The sequence below is a fragment of the Lithobates pipiens genome, unplaced genomic scaffold (genome assembly GCF_037356315.1).
Source record: "Lithobates pipiens isolate NorthernLeopardFrog02 unplaced genomic scaffold, aLitPip1_a1.2 Scaffold_19, whole genome shotgun sequence".
NCBI classification, from domain to species: domain Eukaryota; kingdom Metazoa; phylum Chordata; class Amphibia; order Anura; family Ranidae; genus Lithobates; species Lithobates pipiens.
Genome location: NW_027507764.1, coordinates 554,322,280 through 554,340,302, shown reverse-complemented (window position 1 = coordinate 554,340,302; position 18,023 = coordinate 554,322,280). Strand labels below are relative to the sequence as shown.

At 40.5% G+C, this 18,023-nt stretch overlaps 1 protein-coding gene across 3 annotated transcripts in view; it reads right to left on the bottom strand.

Annotated features, from left to right (window-relative positions):
* FER1L6 (fer-1 like family member 6) overlaps positions 1 to 18,023 on the bottom strand; it is a 276,448-nt gene that overhangs the window by 115,938 nt on the left and 142,487 nt on the right. For all 3 annotated transcript variants that reach the window (XM_077493299.1, XM_077493300.1, XM_077493301.1), the window contains exons 15-16: positions 13,603 to 13,703; positions 11,164 to 11,254 (exon numbers count right to left, since the gene is read on the bottom strand). In XM_077493299.1, coding sequence (XP_077349425.1) covers positions 11,164 to 11,254; positions 13,603 to 13,703 — 192 coding nt within the window. The remainder of the gene's footprint in view (positions 1 to 11,163; positions 11,255 to 13,602; positions 13,704 to 18,023) is intronic.

The window sequence follows — 18,023 nt, the reverse complement described above, 5'->3', positions numbered from 1 at the left end:
CCTGTCTACTTAAAGCCATCCAGCTCACTTCACCTTTGCCTTCACCTTGGTCACATCACCAGAAACCATCTCCTGCAGTTCTGTTTTAAGACTGGATTGCTGACATCCCTTCTGGCTCCTTATCCTGCTTGCTGTTGCTCTACTTGGATCCCTGACTTCTGGCCTGGCTGACTACCCTATCCGGTTACTGGACTCTGGCTATGCTTTGACTATGCTTTTTCGCCGGGACTCCGCCGGGACTCCGCATTTTTTTTTTTTTTTTTTAAAGCCAGCAGCTACAAATACTGCAGCTGCTGACTTTTAAAATAGTGACACTTACCTGTCCAGCGCGCCCGCGATGTCGGCACCCGAAGCCGATCTCTAGATCGTCTCTCGGGTCCTGCCGCCGCCATCTTGGGTATGGGAATCAGGAAATGGAGCCTTTCGGCTTCATTTCCCGGTTCCCTACTGCGCATGCGCAAGTTGCGCTGCGCAATAAGGACGGTCCCCGCTGCCTCTGGGATCTGTGTGTTTCCCAGCAGGCAGCGGGGCACTTGCGGAAAGGGGCGGGCACTTGCGGAAAGGGGCGTAATCTACTCCCCTTTCCGCAGAGAGCTATCCCGGAAGTGGGTGCAGATACCTGTACTGTACAGGTATCTGCACCCCCCTCCCCCCTGAAAGGTGCCAATTGTGGCGCCGGAGGGGGGGAGGGTTCCGATGAGCGGAAGGTCCACTTTAGGGTGGACCTCCGCTTTAATAAACAAGTGTGATTTAATTGTACTTCTGTCTCAGTCTGATTCATGGTTTCTGACAGTCTGCTACCCCTCTCTGTCAATCTCTCCACTGTCTCCCGCTCAACCCAACGAATTAAATTCCAAATACTAACAACTACTTACAAAGCCATCCACAATTTAGCCCCCAGCTACATCACTGACCTAGTCTCTAAATACCAACCTAATCGTTCTCTTTGTTCCTCTTAAGACCTCCTGCTCTCTAGCTCCCTCGTCACCTCCTCCCATGCTTGCCTCCGGGACTTTTCCAAAGCCTCTCCAATCCTATGGAATGCCTTACCCCAATCTATCTGCCTATCTCCTACTCTATTAGCTTTTACACGATCCCTAAAAAAACCTTCTTTTCAGAGAAGCCTACCCTACCCACACCTAACAGTGTATTTTCATTTTCTCCATCAGCTCATCCCCCATAGTTATTACTTTTTGTTCCACTTAACCTTCCTTTCTAGATTGTAAGCTCTAACAAGCAGGGCCCTCTCTTTCCTCCTGTATTGAATTGTATTGTAAGTGTACTGTCTGCCCTCATGTTGTAAAGCGAGGCGCAATTTGTTAGCGCTATATAAATCCTGTATAATAATAATTATGTACTTATTTTGTTCTGCTTTGATTGACTGCAAGGTGAAGGGATTATTTTAAATTATAAATTGCCCTGATTAATCCCTGTGTAAAAATTGAATTGCATTCTAAAGCCTGGTACAAATGAGTTGAAAGTCGGTCGTGTGTACATCAGCCTGTCCAAAAGAAGCCAGTCGAACAGCCGGCTTCTATCGAATGGGCATGCTGGAAAACCTGCATCTGATTGGCCAATGGCTGCCAGTGCTGACTGGTGTGTTCTGGCGTGGGGGCGAGGGGGGGGGGGGAAGCCCCCCTGTGAGAACACAATAGCTCAGCAGGGTGATCGCTGTTCGAAAAACAATGCACAATTAGTGCAGTGAGCTACTCCTGAGCTCCTCATTTTTTTTTCAGCTCGCTGGGTTGAAGGAAAAAAACAAAAATACTAATAATATGTACCAGGCTTTAGACACTGTCTTCGTTTTTTTTTTTTTCTGCTGTCAATTCTATATTCAGTAAACTGTGTTGAAGCTGTCAATTTTTTGTCTAGTTAAACTTCACAATTGATCAAATTTTATTAGTCAGTCAAACATATGGTTGGAAGGTCTCTGTTGCTGGAAAGTGGAGAAAGTTGACAGAAAATTACCCAGAGTACAACCAGATTTTTGTAGACCAGAACTATGTTTGAATCATTATATAAAGGTTAAAGTGGTTGTAAACCCTTACAAACCACTTTGACCTACAGGTAAGCCTAGATTAAGGCTTACCTGTAGGTCCAAGAAATATCTTACACAATATCTTTTACAAAAAGGCAACCACCGCTGTCTACGACACATGCACCGTAGACAGCGGCGCGCAGGCACACTGGGCAGGCCGCAGATCACGGCAATATGCCGCTCGTGTCGGCTCCCGTGTGCATGCGTGGGAGTGAGGTCACCGCTGCTCCGGCGCTGTGATTCACAGTGCCGGAGTAGCGAGACCCGGAAGTCACTCCAGGATACATGGCAACGGCGAACATGAAGACGGAGGACCGCTTCGGGGGCTTCGTTCTCAGGTAAGTTATTCATAATGAGCTAGTATGCTATGCATAGTAGCTCATTATGCCTTTGCCTTGCAGGTTGCATTTTTTTTTTTAAGTGCCTTTACTTCCTCTTTAAATTCTGTGCTTACCCAACAAGTTAATTATATAATGAGTACAATGTGTAGGTGCTGCTACTCAAAAATCAAAATACTCAATTCAAACCATATGTATACAAATGAGTGCGCAATCCTAAAAATATGATAAAATATTTGACAAAAAAATTTGCATTCAAAATGTCCACTTTAGTGATCAAAAAAATTATTACAAAAAATGTGTCCATAGGTGCTTTAGTCCGGAATCGTCAATATCAAAGCTTTTGTGCAATATGTTCTTTTGCAATGGATGACAAACAAAGCCTCTTACTAATGTGCAATGTTCCTATTATAAATAATTGAAACACGTGGCGCTAAAGTAAAGTGTATATCACACCACTAGATTCTATGCTGCAAAATGTATCAAATACGAATCCAAAAAATAAATAAATAACTAAATTTCCGTGAAAGAAATATTAATAATGAATAAATGATCGTTCAACCATAGAAACAAAATTCATTAGATAGCTTAAAAGATAACCCAGTGAATAAGTGATCATTTTACACCATACACTCAATCACTCCTCAAGGAGTATTGCAAAAACATATACAGTTTTATAGTTTTATATAATGTTGCAAAAAGTCAGTGAGTCTTCAAAACATGCTTCACTTTAACAAACAATATTGATCGTGTTTTCTCAAAGCGCCTTTCCTTCGCCGCACCGCTGTGAAATGTGATTCCTCTCCCCCTTATGTGAATGAACTCACCGACTATATCAGCCTCACACTCATCGTGTTTGGCTAAAAACGCTTTCTAACCCCTTTTTGCCGGGATGTAGATGACAGGCATAAAATCCTTCACTTCAGTAGGAGAAGAGCTGGTCCCCTTGACAATTTTCATAAAAGTGCTCTCATGCAATATAAAAAAGAAATGCTCCCATAGCGTGATACCGTTTAAAAACTTTTAATCACACACAAGAAGATCCTCTCAAATTACACTCACAATTAAAAAAGTTGTAACCACGCCAAATAAATCAAGTCACAGCACACTTCAACACAGCTGATTGCCGAAGCCTTGGTGATCTCAGCGGACCCAGGACATGCGGGACACACTCATCAAATCTCTCACCGATCCTTGGCCTCGCCAGCACCATGGTAAGGATAGACGTGAAATATCCAATGTTTTCTCTCACTCTCAATCGCCTAGTAGCCACGCCCCGACATGTTTCGTCATTCACTTGACTTAATCATGGGGTTGGCTACTAGGCAGGATGTATAGCTTTTTATTCTCAACACAGTTCAATCTCTGAGCGATGAATTCCTGTGCGCTTGCGCACTAGCTGTGTCTGCTATCTCACCAATGCCTCAGCTTACACTGATCATTATTAACATTCCCTCTGTCAATAAAATAGTTACATCTCATAATCAATCAAGCAGTATACAAAAAACAACAGAGATACTATTCCCCCATTATTATGTTAATTCAATCCCCTCTGTCAAATAGTCTTTAAATCTGTGAACGGGAGAAACAGCCCATACACCCGCCGATCTACATCGGTTGCTGCAGGAATTAAATTTATCATTAAAGCTTCTCACAGTCACAGATTATATATCCTGTTACTGCATCAAGGAATGTGCATATTTAAAACTAAAATAAGTAAGTAAAGAAGCAGTAGTTACTTATAAAAACCTCTCCCTTCTTTGAACAAACAGATTGGAGCCGATAAAAATTTACTAATCTCATGGATCATTAAATAATCTGAGAGACAGATCATTATCATGGTGTAGACTAGTCCGTCATTAAAGTGACCTCATACCCCTAATGAATATATAATATATATGTATGTGAAATACAAAGATATATAAACATGTGAAAAAAATGTGTATATATGGTACAATTTTTTTTAATATTAATTAATCAAAATAAAAATTTAAAATAAAAATAAACATGAAAATATATATAGAAAAATATTATAAAAATAAAGATGAAAAAAAAGTGAAAAATAAATAAATAAATAAATAAATAAATAAAATTAAAAATAAAGTAAAAAATTATAAATTAAATAAAAAAGTGAAAAATGAATAAAAAAGGGAGAAGAGAGAAAAAAATGAACAGAAATAAATATATCCAAATATATGCACCCATAGACCAAAAATGTGCGCATAGTTTGCAAACATCTGTGCGAGCACTAGATGTACAGGAACCATATGCAATAAATGCCAATACACAGTATATCAATATAAGAGTGCATTGCAGTTCAGCGACCTGCAGCTATAATTAAATCAGACAAATTTAGATCAAAAATTGCTAATAAAGCAATTTAAATCGACCTCAATATTCATCCCCCTTGGAGAGAGACACTTCATTAAGAATATCCACCGGGTTTCCCTTTGTGACAAATCCCTAACCCGGTTGGACCCTCTCCAAGAGGGGTGAACATAATCAATCCCACAAAACTGGAGAAGACTAAAGTCTTGCTGGTGATGTTCCTTAAAGTGCAAGGAAACGCTGTGGTACTGGAACCCCTTCCGGATGTTTACCAAATGTTCCGAGATTCGCACCCTTAGTAGTCGCTTGGTGCATCCCACATAAAACATCCCACAGGGGCACCATAAAAGATAAACCACATAAGACATATTGCATGTCATGAATTCCCTAATCTCAAATCTTTCCCCTTCTCTATTTGCAATACTTGTGATCTCCCTATTAGTTTGACTCACTGTTCTACAGCACACACATCTCCTGCACGCGCATTTGGTGCACGTCTATAGATGAATTTTGGAGTGCTCGGCAGCACTCCTCCTAAATGTTTATCTCTGAAGAGGATATGCCAATATTTCCAAAATATCTGTTCAATGTCCCTGTACTGTTGATGAAAACCTGAAATAAACCCCCATTGATGTTGGTCATTATCCGGTACTCTTACCTTCTCTTCTAGACATTTATCCCTTGGGACCTACCCCACCTCAGAAATTATTTAGATTAAAAACACCATTCTTTAGGCATCCCTCATTCTCTTTTTTGAGTTGCTTCCGTCGCCCAGCTCTACATCCCCTTGGTCTCTTTGATATGTGGGTTGGTCCCTGTCCTGATTCTGAGGACCCCCATTTCTTGGCATTCCCCTGTTTATAGGAGCTGAGCGCCCCCTGGGAGCACCTCCACCCCTCCCTCCCCTCCTCCGTGATCCTAAAAAAGGACGGGGTGGTGGCTCCTGAGATTGGTTATAGTACCCATAAAACTGTCTCTCAGGTTCCTCATCCATCAACGGGGCATATCTATTTGTTAATGGGATAGGGCTCCCCCTCTCATAGTGCGGATTATACGGGGAGTTCTGTTGCCACCTTTGATTATACTGTGTATTCGGCCTCGGTTGCTGGTAATCCCTATCATGCTGTCTAAAAAGTACAGGGACATTGAACAGATATTTGGAAAATATTGGCATATCCTCTGCAGAGATAAACATTTAGGAGGAGTGCTGCCGGGCACTCCAAAATTCATCTATAGACGTGCACCAAGTATAGGAGATAAAATAGTGAAAAAAATATTGGATCCACCTATGAGACAAACCATCTCGAATGACCTGAAGGGCTTTTACGCGTGCAGGAGATGTGTGTGCTGTAGAACAGTGAGTCAAACTAATAGGGGGATCACAAGCATTGCAAATAGAGAAGGGGAAAGATTTAAGATGAAGGAATTCATGACATGCAATATGTCTTATGTGGTTTATCTTTTATGGTGCCCCTGTGGGATGTTTTATGTGGGACGCACCAAGCGACTACTACCACAGCGTTTCCTTTCACTTTAAGGAACATCACCAGCAAGACTTAAGTCTTCTCCAGTTTTGTGGGATTGATTATGTTCACCCCTCTTGGAGAGGGTCCAACCGGGTTAGGGATTTGTCACAAAGGGAAACCCGGTGGATATTCTTAATGAAGTGTCTCTCTCCAAGGGGGATGAATATTGAAGTAGATTTAAATTGCTTTATTAGCAATTTTTGATCTAAATTTGTCTGATTTAATTGTAGCTGCAGGTCGCTGAACTGCAATGCACTCTTATATTGATATACTGTGTATTGGCATTTATTTCATATGGTTCCTGTACATCTAGTGCTCGCACAGATGTTTGCAAACTATGCGCACATTTTTGGTCTATGGGTGTATATATTTGGATATATTTATTTCTGCTCATTTTTTTCTCTCTTCTCCCTTTTTTTATTCCTCTTTTTTTATTCATTTTTCACTTTTTTATTAAATTTTTTTTTATTTTGTTTTATTTTTTATTTTATTTGTCTTTTTATTTGTCTTTTTATTTTTTTTATTTTTATTTTTATTTTTATTTTCATCTTTATTTTTATAACATTTTTCTATATATATATTTTCATGTTTATTTTAATTTTTATTTTAAATTTTTATTTTGATTAATTATTTAATCGAAATTTTTTTTTACCATATATACACATTTTTTTTCACATGTCTATATATCTTTGTATTTCACATACATATATATTATATATTCATTAGGGGTATGAGGTCACTTTAATGACGGACTAGTCTACACCATGATAATGATCTGTCTCTCAGATTATTTAATGATCCATGAGATTAGTAAATTATTCTCGGCTCCAATCTGTTTGTTCAAAGCTCTGTAAGGAAGGGAGAGGTTTTTATAAGTAACTACTGCTTCTTTACTTACTTATTTTAGTTTTAAATATGCACATTCCTTGATGCAGTAACAGGATATATAATCTGCGACTGTGAGAAACGTTAATGATAAATTTCATTCCTGCAGCAACCGATGTAGATCGGCGGATGTATGGGCTGTTTCTCCCGTTCACAGAGTTAAAGACTATTTGACAGCGGGGATTGAATTAACATAATAATGGGGGAATAGTATCTCTGTTGTTTTTTGTATACTGCTTGATTGATTATGAGATGTAACTATTTTATTGAGAGAGGGAATGTTAATAATGATCAGAGTAAGCTGAGGCATTGGTGAGATAGCAGACACAGCTAGTGCGCAAGCGCACAGGAATTCACCGCTCAGAGGTTGAGCTGCGGTGATAATAAAAAGCTATATGTCCTGCCTAGTAGCCAACCCCATGATTAAGTCAAGTGAATGATGAAACATGTCGGGGCGTGGCTACTAGGCGATTGAGAGTGAGAGAAAACATTGGATATTTCACGTCTATCCTTACCATGGTGCTGGCGAGGCCAAGGATCGGTGAGAGATTTGATGAGTGTGTCCCGCATGTCCTGGGTCCGCTGAGATCACCAAGGCTTCGGCAATCAGCTGTGTTGAAGTGTGCTGTGGCTTGATTTATTTGGCGTGGTTACAAGTTTTTTAATTGTGAGTGTAATTTGAGAGGATCTTCTTGTGTGTGATTAAAAGTTTTTAAACGGTATCACGCTATGGGAGCATTTCTTTTTTATATTGCATGAGAGCACTTTTATGAAAATCGTCAAGGGGGCCAGCTCTTCTCCTACTGAAGTGAAGGATTTTATGCCTGTCATCTACATCCCTGCAAAAAGGGGTTAGAAAGCGTTTTTAGCCAAACACGATGAGTGTGAGGTTGATATAGTCGGTGAGTTAATTCACATAAGGGGGAGAAGAATCACATTTCACAGCGGTGCGGTGAAGGAAAGGCGCTTTCAGAAAACACCGATCACGGTACTTTGGTTTTGTTTTGTTTTGTTTTGTTTTGTTTTATATTATATTATTTTATTTTGTTTTGTTTTGCTCTTTATTATTTATTTTTTCATAATTGTTAACTATATTGGTATATTGGATGTACTTGTATCTTGCTGTGACATTCTACTATATTGATATATAGAACTATTGATTCGTATATGCTTTTTGTTTTTAAGGCATGAGATGGGCTCTGATTATGTATTCGGATTTCGCGATTATTTTGGTCCATGATCCATCGGACCGACTGACATATATGGGGGTATACTTTCCTTTCCCCCTCTACCTCTCCCCCCTTGTTTTTGCTTATACCCCCCTTTTGTTTCCCACATCTATTTTACCATGCGACTCTTATTTTTTGAGCATCGCATGTTACTTATATGCATGGCTCCCAATCGGCGACCTTTAGCATTGTGGCATTAGGAAGGAGCATATGGACGCCCAAGGGCATCTTAGCTGGGTTGGATTTTATCCGACCTAGCAGGCTGCCCATTGGTTAGCGATATTGCCTGCGTGTGAGACCGGGGAATCTAACATCTTGGGGCAGTGCGAGTGTGTTGGCTGGAGCAGCGCGCTAGCCGTGCTCTCGCTGTCTCCTTTAGCGTTGCCCTGAATGCCGGTATCTATACCGATGCATTATGGGAAACGTAGTTTCCCGATTCCCTTACAGGTCCTCTCGCGCATGCGCATTGCCGCTTTATTCGTCCGCATCGAGCCGGTGACGTCAGACGCCGGCTCGATGGACGGCGGCCTTATATATTGGGACACTATGATACCCGGCTCAGTCGTGGGGGAGCCGTACCAGGAGCAAGTTCACGTCCAAAGATTGGTTAGTAACTTTAACAATGGATCGTCAAGAATGTTTTTTCTCTTTTTCTGTACTTAATCAAATGCCAAATATTTTTTCTTCTTTTCTCAGACACCCTGTAAACAGGCTGTGAAGCCTGCATGGGTGCGTTATCCTTCTGAGTTTGTCCTAATTCGAATGGAGTTTTTGCACATTCCGGTGGTTGTAATATTAAACCTTGGACTATAAAAACAAAGGAACTTTTACTCTATCGTCGATTATGTAAGTTGATGATTTTAAATTACATTTTGCTCCACAAAATAAAATATTTTTATTAAAAGCAAAATGCATGATTTAAAATGATTGGTATACATGATAAAATAAGCTAAAATGGCTATAGGACCAATCTATATCTATATTGCAGTACAAATTGAAATGCTATAATAGCTTTTTGTCTATAAATAGTATGTTGAAATATAATATAATTTTTTGTCCCGATTAGCTGCCGTCTATGCCCTCCTCAGCTATATTGCCTGGCTGCTGGATTTGTTGCCCTGCACTCTTCAATCCATCTGGCAGATATATAGATTTTTTCTGGGTGACGAATGGGTCGGTAAAGTGGGGGTGAGCATATTTCCATCTCTTGAGCCTTACTCATGTCTTTCAAACACTATATATGTTGATTATATGTATTAATAGTGTAAAAAGAACTGTATTTTGTGAAATTAATGTATGTTTTTTCTTCTATTTTTGATTTTGTTATGTTGGTAGTTGGCTTATCCTCTGATGAAGCAATAAGCGAAACATGTCGGGATAAATCAATCACAACTACCTCAACCTTACCTTTCGTTGGACCACAAAGCTATATACAATTTTAGTATGACTACACAGATTACTGCTCTGTTTTTATGAATTTTGTATAATAAAATATGTATGGAAAAATCTTTTATTTATGAATATAATTTTGATTCTTTGCACCATTAATGTCCCATCTCCTAGGTTTGGTTTACCTAAAAAAAACCTTCTTTGAGATACCGATCAATATTGTTTGTTAAAGTGAAGCATGTTTTGAAGACTCACTGACTTTTTGCAACATTATATAAAACTGTATATGTTTTTGCAATAGTCCTTGAGGAGTGATTGAGTGTGTGGTGTAAAATGATCACTTATTCACTGGGTTATCTTTTAAGCTATCTAATGAATTTTGTTTCTATGGTTGAATGATCATTTATTCATTATTAATATTTCTTTCACGGAAATTTATTTATTTATTTATTTATTTTCTGGATTTGGATTTGATACATTTTGCAGCATAGAATCTAGTGGTGTGATATACACTTTACTTTAGCGCCACGTGTTTCAATTATTTAGAATAGGAACATTACACATTAGTTAATATATTCTTTAAGTGGCAGCTTAGGGTGGAGGGGATTTCACTTGAGCGCAGTGGTAAATACACAGGTGATAGTGTAATAGTGAGTGTATTATTGATTTGTAAAGCCTCTTACTAGAAAGGATGGATCCCAGGTTATAAGGATCAAACATGCTCGGTTTAATTTGGACCAGCTGTGAAATTCCACTCCTTCAAATCCGCCAAGAGACCTGGCAGTACTGGTAGCTTCGCCTGGATATGGAAATAAGTACAATATATTCTCCCCTCCACCTATTTTCCTGCTAGTGCGGCGCCTCCTCTGCTGGTCTTAATTAAACCGAGCGTGTTCGATCCCTATAACCTGGGATCCATCCTTTCTGGTAAGAAGCTTTGTTTGTCATCAATTGTGAAAGAACATATTGCACAAAAGCTTGGATATTCACGATTCCGCACTAAGGTACCTATGGACACATTTTTTGGAATCATTTTTTAAGTGGACAATTTGAATGCTAATTAGCTTTTTTTGTCAAATATTTTATCATATTATTAGGATTGCACACTCATGTTTGAATCATGCACAGTGCTTGAACTTGAGACCTATATAACTTAAAAAAGGGTACAGATGAATGCTACAGGCTCTGTATGCAGATTGTTGCAGTTGTCCACAACTAAAGAATTTTGATATAAAGGCTGCTTTGGATTTATTGTCAGTCAGACATTGGCGAGCCAACCGCCATTGTATGTCTGTGATAACTGCAGCTCTGCTTCACAAGATCTCCAGGAACAATATGTTTATTTACATCCTAATGTGCAAAGGTGACTCTACAGATGGAATTATCACCTGCTAGTACACTCTAGGCTCTCTGTAGAGAAGAGGTCTTACCAGTTCTTGCCTACAAAGTGTAACTCTCTTCTTATCCAAGAGCGTTGCATCAGGTATTTTAATTTTCTTTTCTGCGGCAGAGATGAATGCCCTGAATAATGACAGGTTGAGGATTACAAATGAGTGACATGTTAGGTTTTAGTGGATTAGGTTAAGTGCAATTGGTTCATTTTAAGTGTCAGGCTAAAGTCAACATGAAATATTCTGAACTTTTAGAAGTAAAGATTCTGGACAAGTGTGACAATTTTTCATGTTAACATGATTTTGACAATAAATGTTGATCATAAAGTGCCTTTACATGCCTCGTTTGAAGAGGATTTCAAAGAAAAATCCATCCGTACTGGCACATGAGGTTCCCACAGTTCTCTTGTAAATGACAACACATTGTTGCTTAAATTACACAAAGACCCAACAGTGAAATGCAGTTATTGAAAGACAGAACTGCTATATTCTAAAGATTTCTAGTTTTATAGAAAACAATGATGGGCAGAGTAGATAAGGGGGAGGTACATATACTGTTTTACAACTATATACCTCATTGGCCTCCATTCCTCAATCTCTAGTAGACTATTCATAGGTCTCTCAAGACTAGCCATGGATGGTGTTGAACCAGTGCTGTTTCTCGCACATATTGCATATCCAAAGACAGTTTAAGGCAGATTGGGGCCCCAGGCAAGGTAACAGCATTGCTTCTCCATCCCATCCCTTTGATTGACATTAGTAAAGATTGCAGATGGCAAAGGCTAAAGTTGCCCTATCTTCATTGTCTGCATTGGCTTGGTCCACACCATCTGACATTAAAAGCCAACAAGTCTCCTGTGAAGTTACAGGTGGGGGCACAGGTTTGACCACATGTGTTTTCCTCTGGTTAATTGCGGGAGCTTAAATGTTGTAGTTGGGCTTTTTGCACATTCATCAGGCTCTAGGTTCCCGCCTAGGTTGCTTTATGAATGATCCAGCTCTCTGCCTATCGCTTCTCCCCCACTTCTAAAAAAAGAAGGAAGGACTGTCCACAACTTGGAAGATCTCCACGTGGGATAATTAAGTGCTCTGTGTTACCTCTAGGGTATCCCTAAACAGCCTGAAAACTGACTTATGCCCTGTACACACTGTCAGACATTTCAACGACTAAATAAGTCTGATTTTTTCCAACGGATTTTGGCCCAAACTTGTCTTGCATACACACGGTTGCACAAAGTTGTCAGAAAATCCGATCGTTCAGAACGAGGTGACGTAAAACACGTACGACAGGACTATAAAGAGGCCAGAAGCCAATAGCTATTGTCTCGTAATTTTTTCTGAGCATGCGCGGCACTTTGTGCGTCCGAATTTTCCACACATGATCGGAATTTAAACGATTGAATTTTGTTGTCGGAAAAATTTAGATCCTGATCTCAGTCTTTGTGTGTCAGAAATTCTGACAGAAAAAGTCAGATGGAGCCCACACACGATCGGAATTTCCGACAACACAGTCTGATCGCACATTTTCAGTCGGAAAGTCCAACCGTGTGTACAGGGCATAAGAGTTACACTGAAAAGTGGGGTCAAGTTATGGCCATGTGAAGTCTTGCTTCACTCCACTGCTGCAACCTGCGCCAGTGCTACCCTGGACAAATGTAATTTCTATGTTAGGGGGTTGTACTGTATATTGACCAGTGTTGGTCATCTTACTTTAAAAAAGTAATTAGTTAAGTTACAAATTACTTCTCCCAAAAAGTAATTGTGTTAGTAACTCAGTTACAACATTGGAAAAGTAATTAGTTGCTCAGCAAAGTAACTGACTTTTTTTTTATATTCTATAGACGGGACTAGCGAAGGGAGTCGATGTCACCGCCTCCATCGGCGAGATTGACATCTCGTGAGCCCTGTCACCTGGTATGGATTTAAAGGGGAACCCCTATGCCAAAAAAAAGGGCGTGGGGGTCCCCCCAAAGTCCATAGCAAACCCTTATCTGAGAACACAGCCTGGCCGGTCCAGAAAGGGGGTGGGGACGAGCGAGTGCCCCCCCCCCCCGAACCACAACATTTTTTTTAGCGTAAGGGTTCTACTTTAAATCCATACCAGGCTCGCGAGGTGTCAATCTCGCCAATGGAGGCGGCGACATTCACTTCCTTCACTAGTCCCATCTACCTGGTTCCGGGCAGTAGATGTAATTGCGGTAACGCCGCCCAAGTAATGGGAACGGCGTTACCATGAGGGGAAAAGTAATCAGTTAGATTACTCGTTACCCTCTAAAGTAACTACGTTAAGAAACTCTGTTTATTTTAACTAAGTTAATTACATCACTGATATTGACTACACCTAGACTCTACAACCCTCCAATAAGGAGCCTGAAATGATAATCAAAAGCTGCAAAGAGCATTGTGCAAAATGTGTGTTATGCTAAAACCCTATCAGTTGAATATTAACATGTACACACGCAGATAGGAAAAACATACTTGCTCTGGCTAATAAAATCTGTTAGCACCTCCCTCATCTTTTCTTCTGGTGCAAAATCAGAGATCTTGATGAGCTCCTTCATGTGATCCAACCCCTCTTGCTGAAAAAGAAAATATAAAATGTTAGCACATTGCTTATTGCTATCACTGAAAGATAACATCATGGCTGCAGCAATACCAAAAGGGTGAACCCTCACAAGGTCTAAGCCAGGACCAATAATTGAGTGCAGTGAAGGTTCAACTGTCAGATAACTTTGTCTACTGGTCAAATAGATTTTGTATTTTATGAAGGATTTTTACATGCCCTTACAAGTGCTTTTGTGAGTACAGGATCTTTAGTAAAAAAAAACTTTTATTGAGGATTTTCTATTAGGACAAAGTGCTGTCTGTCGATTTTACAATACCATTGTTTGCCTGCCCTCTGCACTACAAGCACATGGTAATTAAATCAGGTAGAAGCCAGTTTGCTGAACCACATTGCTCCACCATGCATTTGGCCTGAGCAACTGGTCCACATAAAACAAAACACTGTGGCAAGATTTACTAAAATTGGTGCACTCAGAATCTGATGAAGCTGTGAATCGTAGCCAATCAGCTTCTAACCCCAGCTTGTTTAAATAAGCTTTGTCAATAAAACCTGGAAGCTGATTGGTTTCTATGCAGAAGTAAGCCTGATTTTGCACCCTCCAGCTGTAGTACATAAACCCCATTGTGACTGGGTCGCTGGGTTCATTAAGAGATATCACAACTCAAAATGAAAAATGTACTATACTGCAGCTTATCTGGTGTAGTCTCTGCATTAGCTTTCTTTTTTCTCTGTCCTTTTTTTAATTGTTTTCACCTTTTTTTCTTTAAAGCAGGAGTCCGCCGGGACTCCGCGTTTTTTTTTTTTTTTTTTTAAAGTCAGCAGCTACAAATACTGCAGCTGCTGACTTTTAAAATAGTGACACTTACCTGTCCAGCGCGCCCGCGATGTCGGCACCCGAAGCCGATCTCTAGATCGACACTCGAGTGCTGCCGCCGCCATCTTGGGTATGGGAATCAGGAAATGGAGCCTTTCGGCTTCATTTCCCGGTTCCCTACTGCGCATGCGCGAGCCGCGCTGCGCAATGAGGACGGTCCCCGCTGCCTCTGGGATCTGTGTGTTTCCCAGCAGGCAGCGGGGCACTTGCGGAAGGGGGCGGGCACTTGCGGAAAGGGGCGTAATGTACGCCCCTTTCCGCAGAGAGCTACCCCAGAAGTGGGTGCAGTTACCTGGATTATCCAGGTAACTGCACCCCCCTCCCCCCTGAAAGGTGCCAATTGTGGCGCCGGAGGGGGGGAGGAATCCGATGAGCGGAAGGTCCATTTTAGGGTGGACCTCCGCTTTAATTTAACATACTTCCTCTTCCATATCTACAATTTTCTCTCCATTGTGTCTATGGGGGAAGTCATGGTTGTCACACAGGTTGGACTTCATACATGTCTGCCTTTGTTCATTTCCATTAAATGGAGGATTGATGAGACTAGTAATTATTAAAGATAAGGTTCTTGATGCCTCTTTTTAACTCTCAGGAAATTACAAGTGTGTGGTCATAAAAACATATTAGACAGCCCTCTTAAAACCCTTTGAATCTACACCAGCATTCTGGTAGCTTTATTTTCCATAGACACTTCAAGAGATTGCATTGGTGGGCCATGGGTTGTACATGCTGGGCTTGTAACTCAAAAATAAAAAATCTAATTAAGCTCAACCCTATTAATAAACAAAATATCACAGCCCGCTGCATATACCAAATTAGTAAATACCTGCTGGGCTTGCACATTGGCCTAAGTTCAGACATATCTTAAATGTGTGTTTTCAATGCTTGCTAAGCAGCCATCAACCACAGGGCCTAAGGCTTCAATTTTTTTGACACTTTTTGGGAAGATCAGAGATATATGGGAGAGCCAATCATCTCCATACAACCTGTAGAGCCTGTGCACTGCAGTATGGGCACCCAGTGGCAAAATTAATGTAAAAACACCTCGGCAGAAAGCCAGGCAGTGTAAACAGGTTTGTGCTGCATTTTAGTGGAGGCATACTGCTGCTAAATGCTGCCCGCTGTCACCCTGTCCATTACAAGCACCTCAGTGGTCTGTAAGGACTCCAGGGATTCAGCTTATTCTCAAAATCAAGGACGTCAAGCCTTGTCTTAAGTTCTGACTTTTCTTCACTCTATCCAAAACTAAAATAACATTTTTGCTTGTAGTTGGTCTTTAAAGCATCATTCCACCCAAAAGTGATATTAACATTGTATGGTGGAGCCTAGTGGCCTGAGCCTACTCTTCGCTTCTTATATGGTTTGGATGCTCTAAAGCCTCGTAAACACAATTGGATTTTCCACAAAGCATCAGACTTTTTGTCCGAACAGCGTGTGCCAGGAACTTGTCTTGCATACAAATGGTACACAATTGTCGTCCAAAAAACACAAATGTAGTGGCATACTACGTGTGGAAATTCAGCTCTTGAGAATCACCCTTTGGGAACCTTCTGCTAATGTCGTGTTTGGCGAGCATTGATTCCGAGCATGCGTGTTTGTACTTAGGACTTTTGTATGAGGGACTTGTGTACACACGATACGAAAATCTGACAACAGACCGTCGCCTGCCAAAAATTTACTAGCCTGCTATCAAAAATTTGTGGACGGAAAGTTGACCAACAATTGTCTGACTGAGCGTACTAACGGTCGGATTTTGGGCAAACAGTCTGTCATCACACAATTCCCAGACGAAAATCAGATCAAGGCTTAACAGTGAGATCTCCATGTTATAATTCCCAACTCTATTCTTGTCCACCTAGGAGTTTTGGGTATTCCTTCTCGCCTTTCTGCGTTTTATCTCCTCTTGTTGCATTCAGTATAATCCAAAACAAATACAGAATGCAACAGGGATGGGAACCCCTAAAGCAGTGATGGCGAACCTTGGTACTCCAGATGTTTTGGAACTACATTTCCCTTGATTCTCATGCACTCTGCAGTGTAGTGGAGCATCATGGGAAATGTAGTTCCAAAACATCTTGGGTGCCAAGGTTCACCATCACTGCCCTAAAGAAATCCACAGCAGATGCTCAGAGATCCCACTAATAGTCCCTGAAATAAAAAAATTGTGAGCTGGTTTAACTCTTTTCAATGTCAGTAAAGTTTTAGAGACATGTATTTCTTTGTAACAGGTAATTTCCAATATAATTGTGCTGATGCCACAACTTAAATAATACCGCCAGTACCTATGATGTACTGGATTATATCACCCACCAAATGATCTTGGGGCCTTCTAGCCCTGCGGTGCTATAATAGCTTTATTTTATACCAATTTCACTGCCCTGGTAATCATGAATATTTCTAATTTAATTACTTGGCTTCACTTATTCGTATTCCCTTACACTTTAGTCTAGTACAAGACATTACCTTTTCACATTTCTCTGCATGAAAAGTGCCGCAGTCATTTCAAATTAATGTGGAAACTGCAGAAATGTACTTTACAGAGCTCCCAGTGAATAGAAATTGTAAGTAGTTAGAACTTCTGGGATGACTAAATGGCACTTTCTGGTTGACCTAAAGGACCACTGTACTCTGATGTCATGGTATATAGGGCAATTCCAGCATGTACAATTTTATGTTCAAACTCAACAAAAGTGCCAATCCCCACCATGCTGTAATACAGTAGAACCTTGGATTGTGAGCATAATTCGTTCTGGAAACATGCTTGTAACCCAAAGCACTTGTATATCCCAGCAAATTTCCCCATAAGAAATAATGGAAACTCAGATGATTAGTTCCACAACCATTTATTCATAAGTCCTTCAGTTTATAGTCCATATAAAAATATTCTAGCAATGTGATAGGTTGTGCAACCATAAAATGTCCATCCACAAATGGAAGCCTCCACAAGGAGATTAGAAGCAAAATCCAGCAGGAGCTACAGAGTATAAAAGAGAAGAGAGGCACCTCTAAGTGTAGAAATATGGTTACATTTAATGAAGGTACATTTAGCCACTCACATGGTTGATGATTGAAAGAGGCACATCTAAGTATGCAGACATCGAGGGTAAAGCTGTCCACATAGACCATCCCCCGCACCGCCAGCTCTCACCGCTGTCAGCTGGCAATCATGACCGGGAAGACTACCCTGCCGTAGAGCAATCTCAGAGCGAGGCTTGAACTTCTCGTGGAATGCAGTGTGGAAGGGATGACGTAGATGGCGGTGAGGAGGATGGTCCATGTGGAAAGCTTTACCCCAGATGCCCGCATACACAGATCTGCCTGTTTTAATTATCAACCATGTGAGTTGCTAAATGTTGTACCTTCATTAAATGTAACCATATTGCTACACTTAGAGGCACCTCTCTTCTCTTTTATACTCAGTTGTGACATGACACTACTTGTATATCAAGACATTGCTTG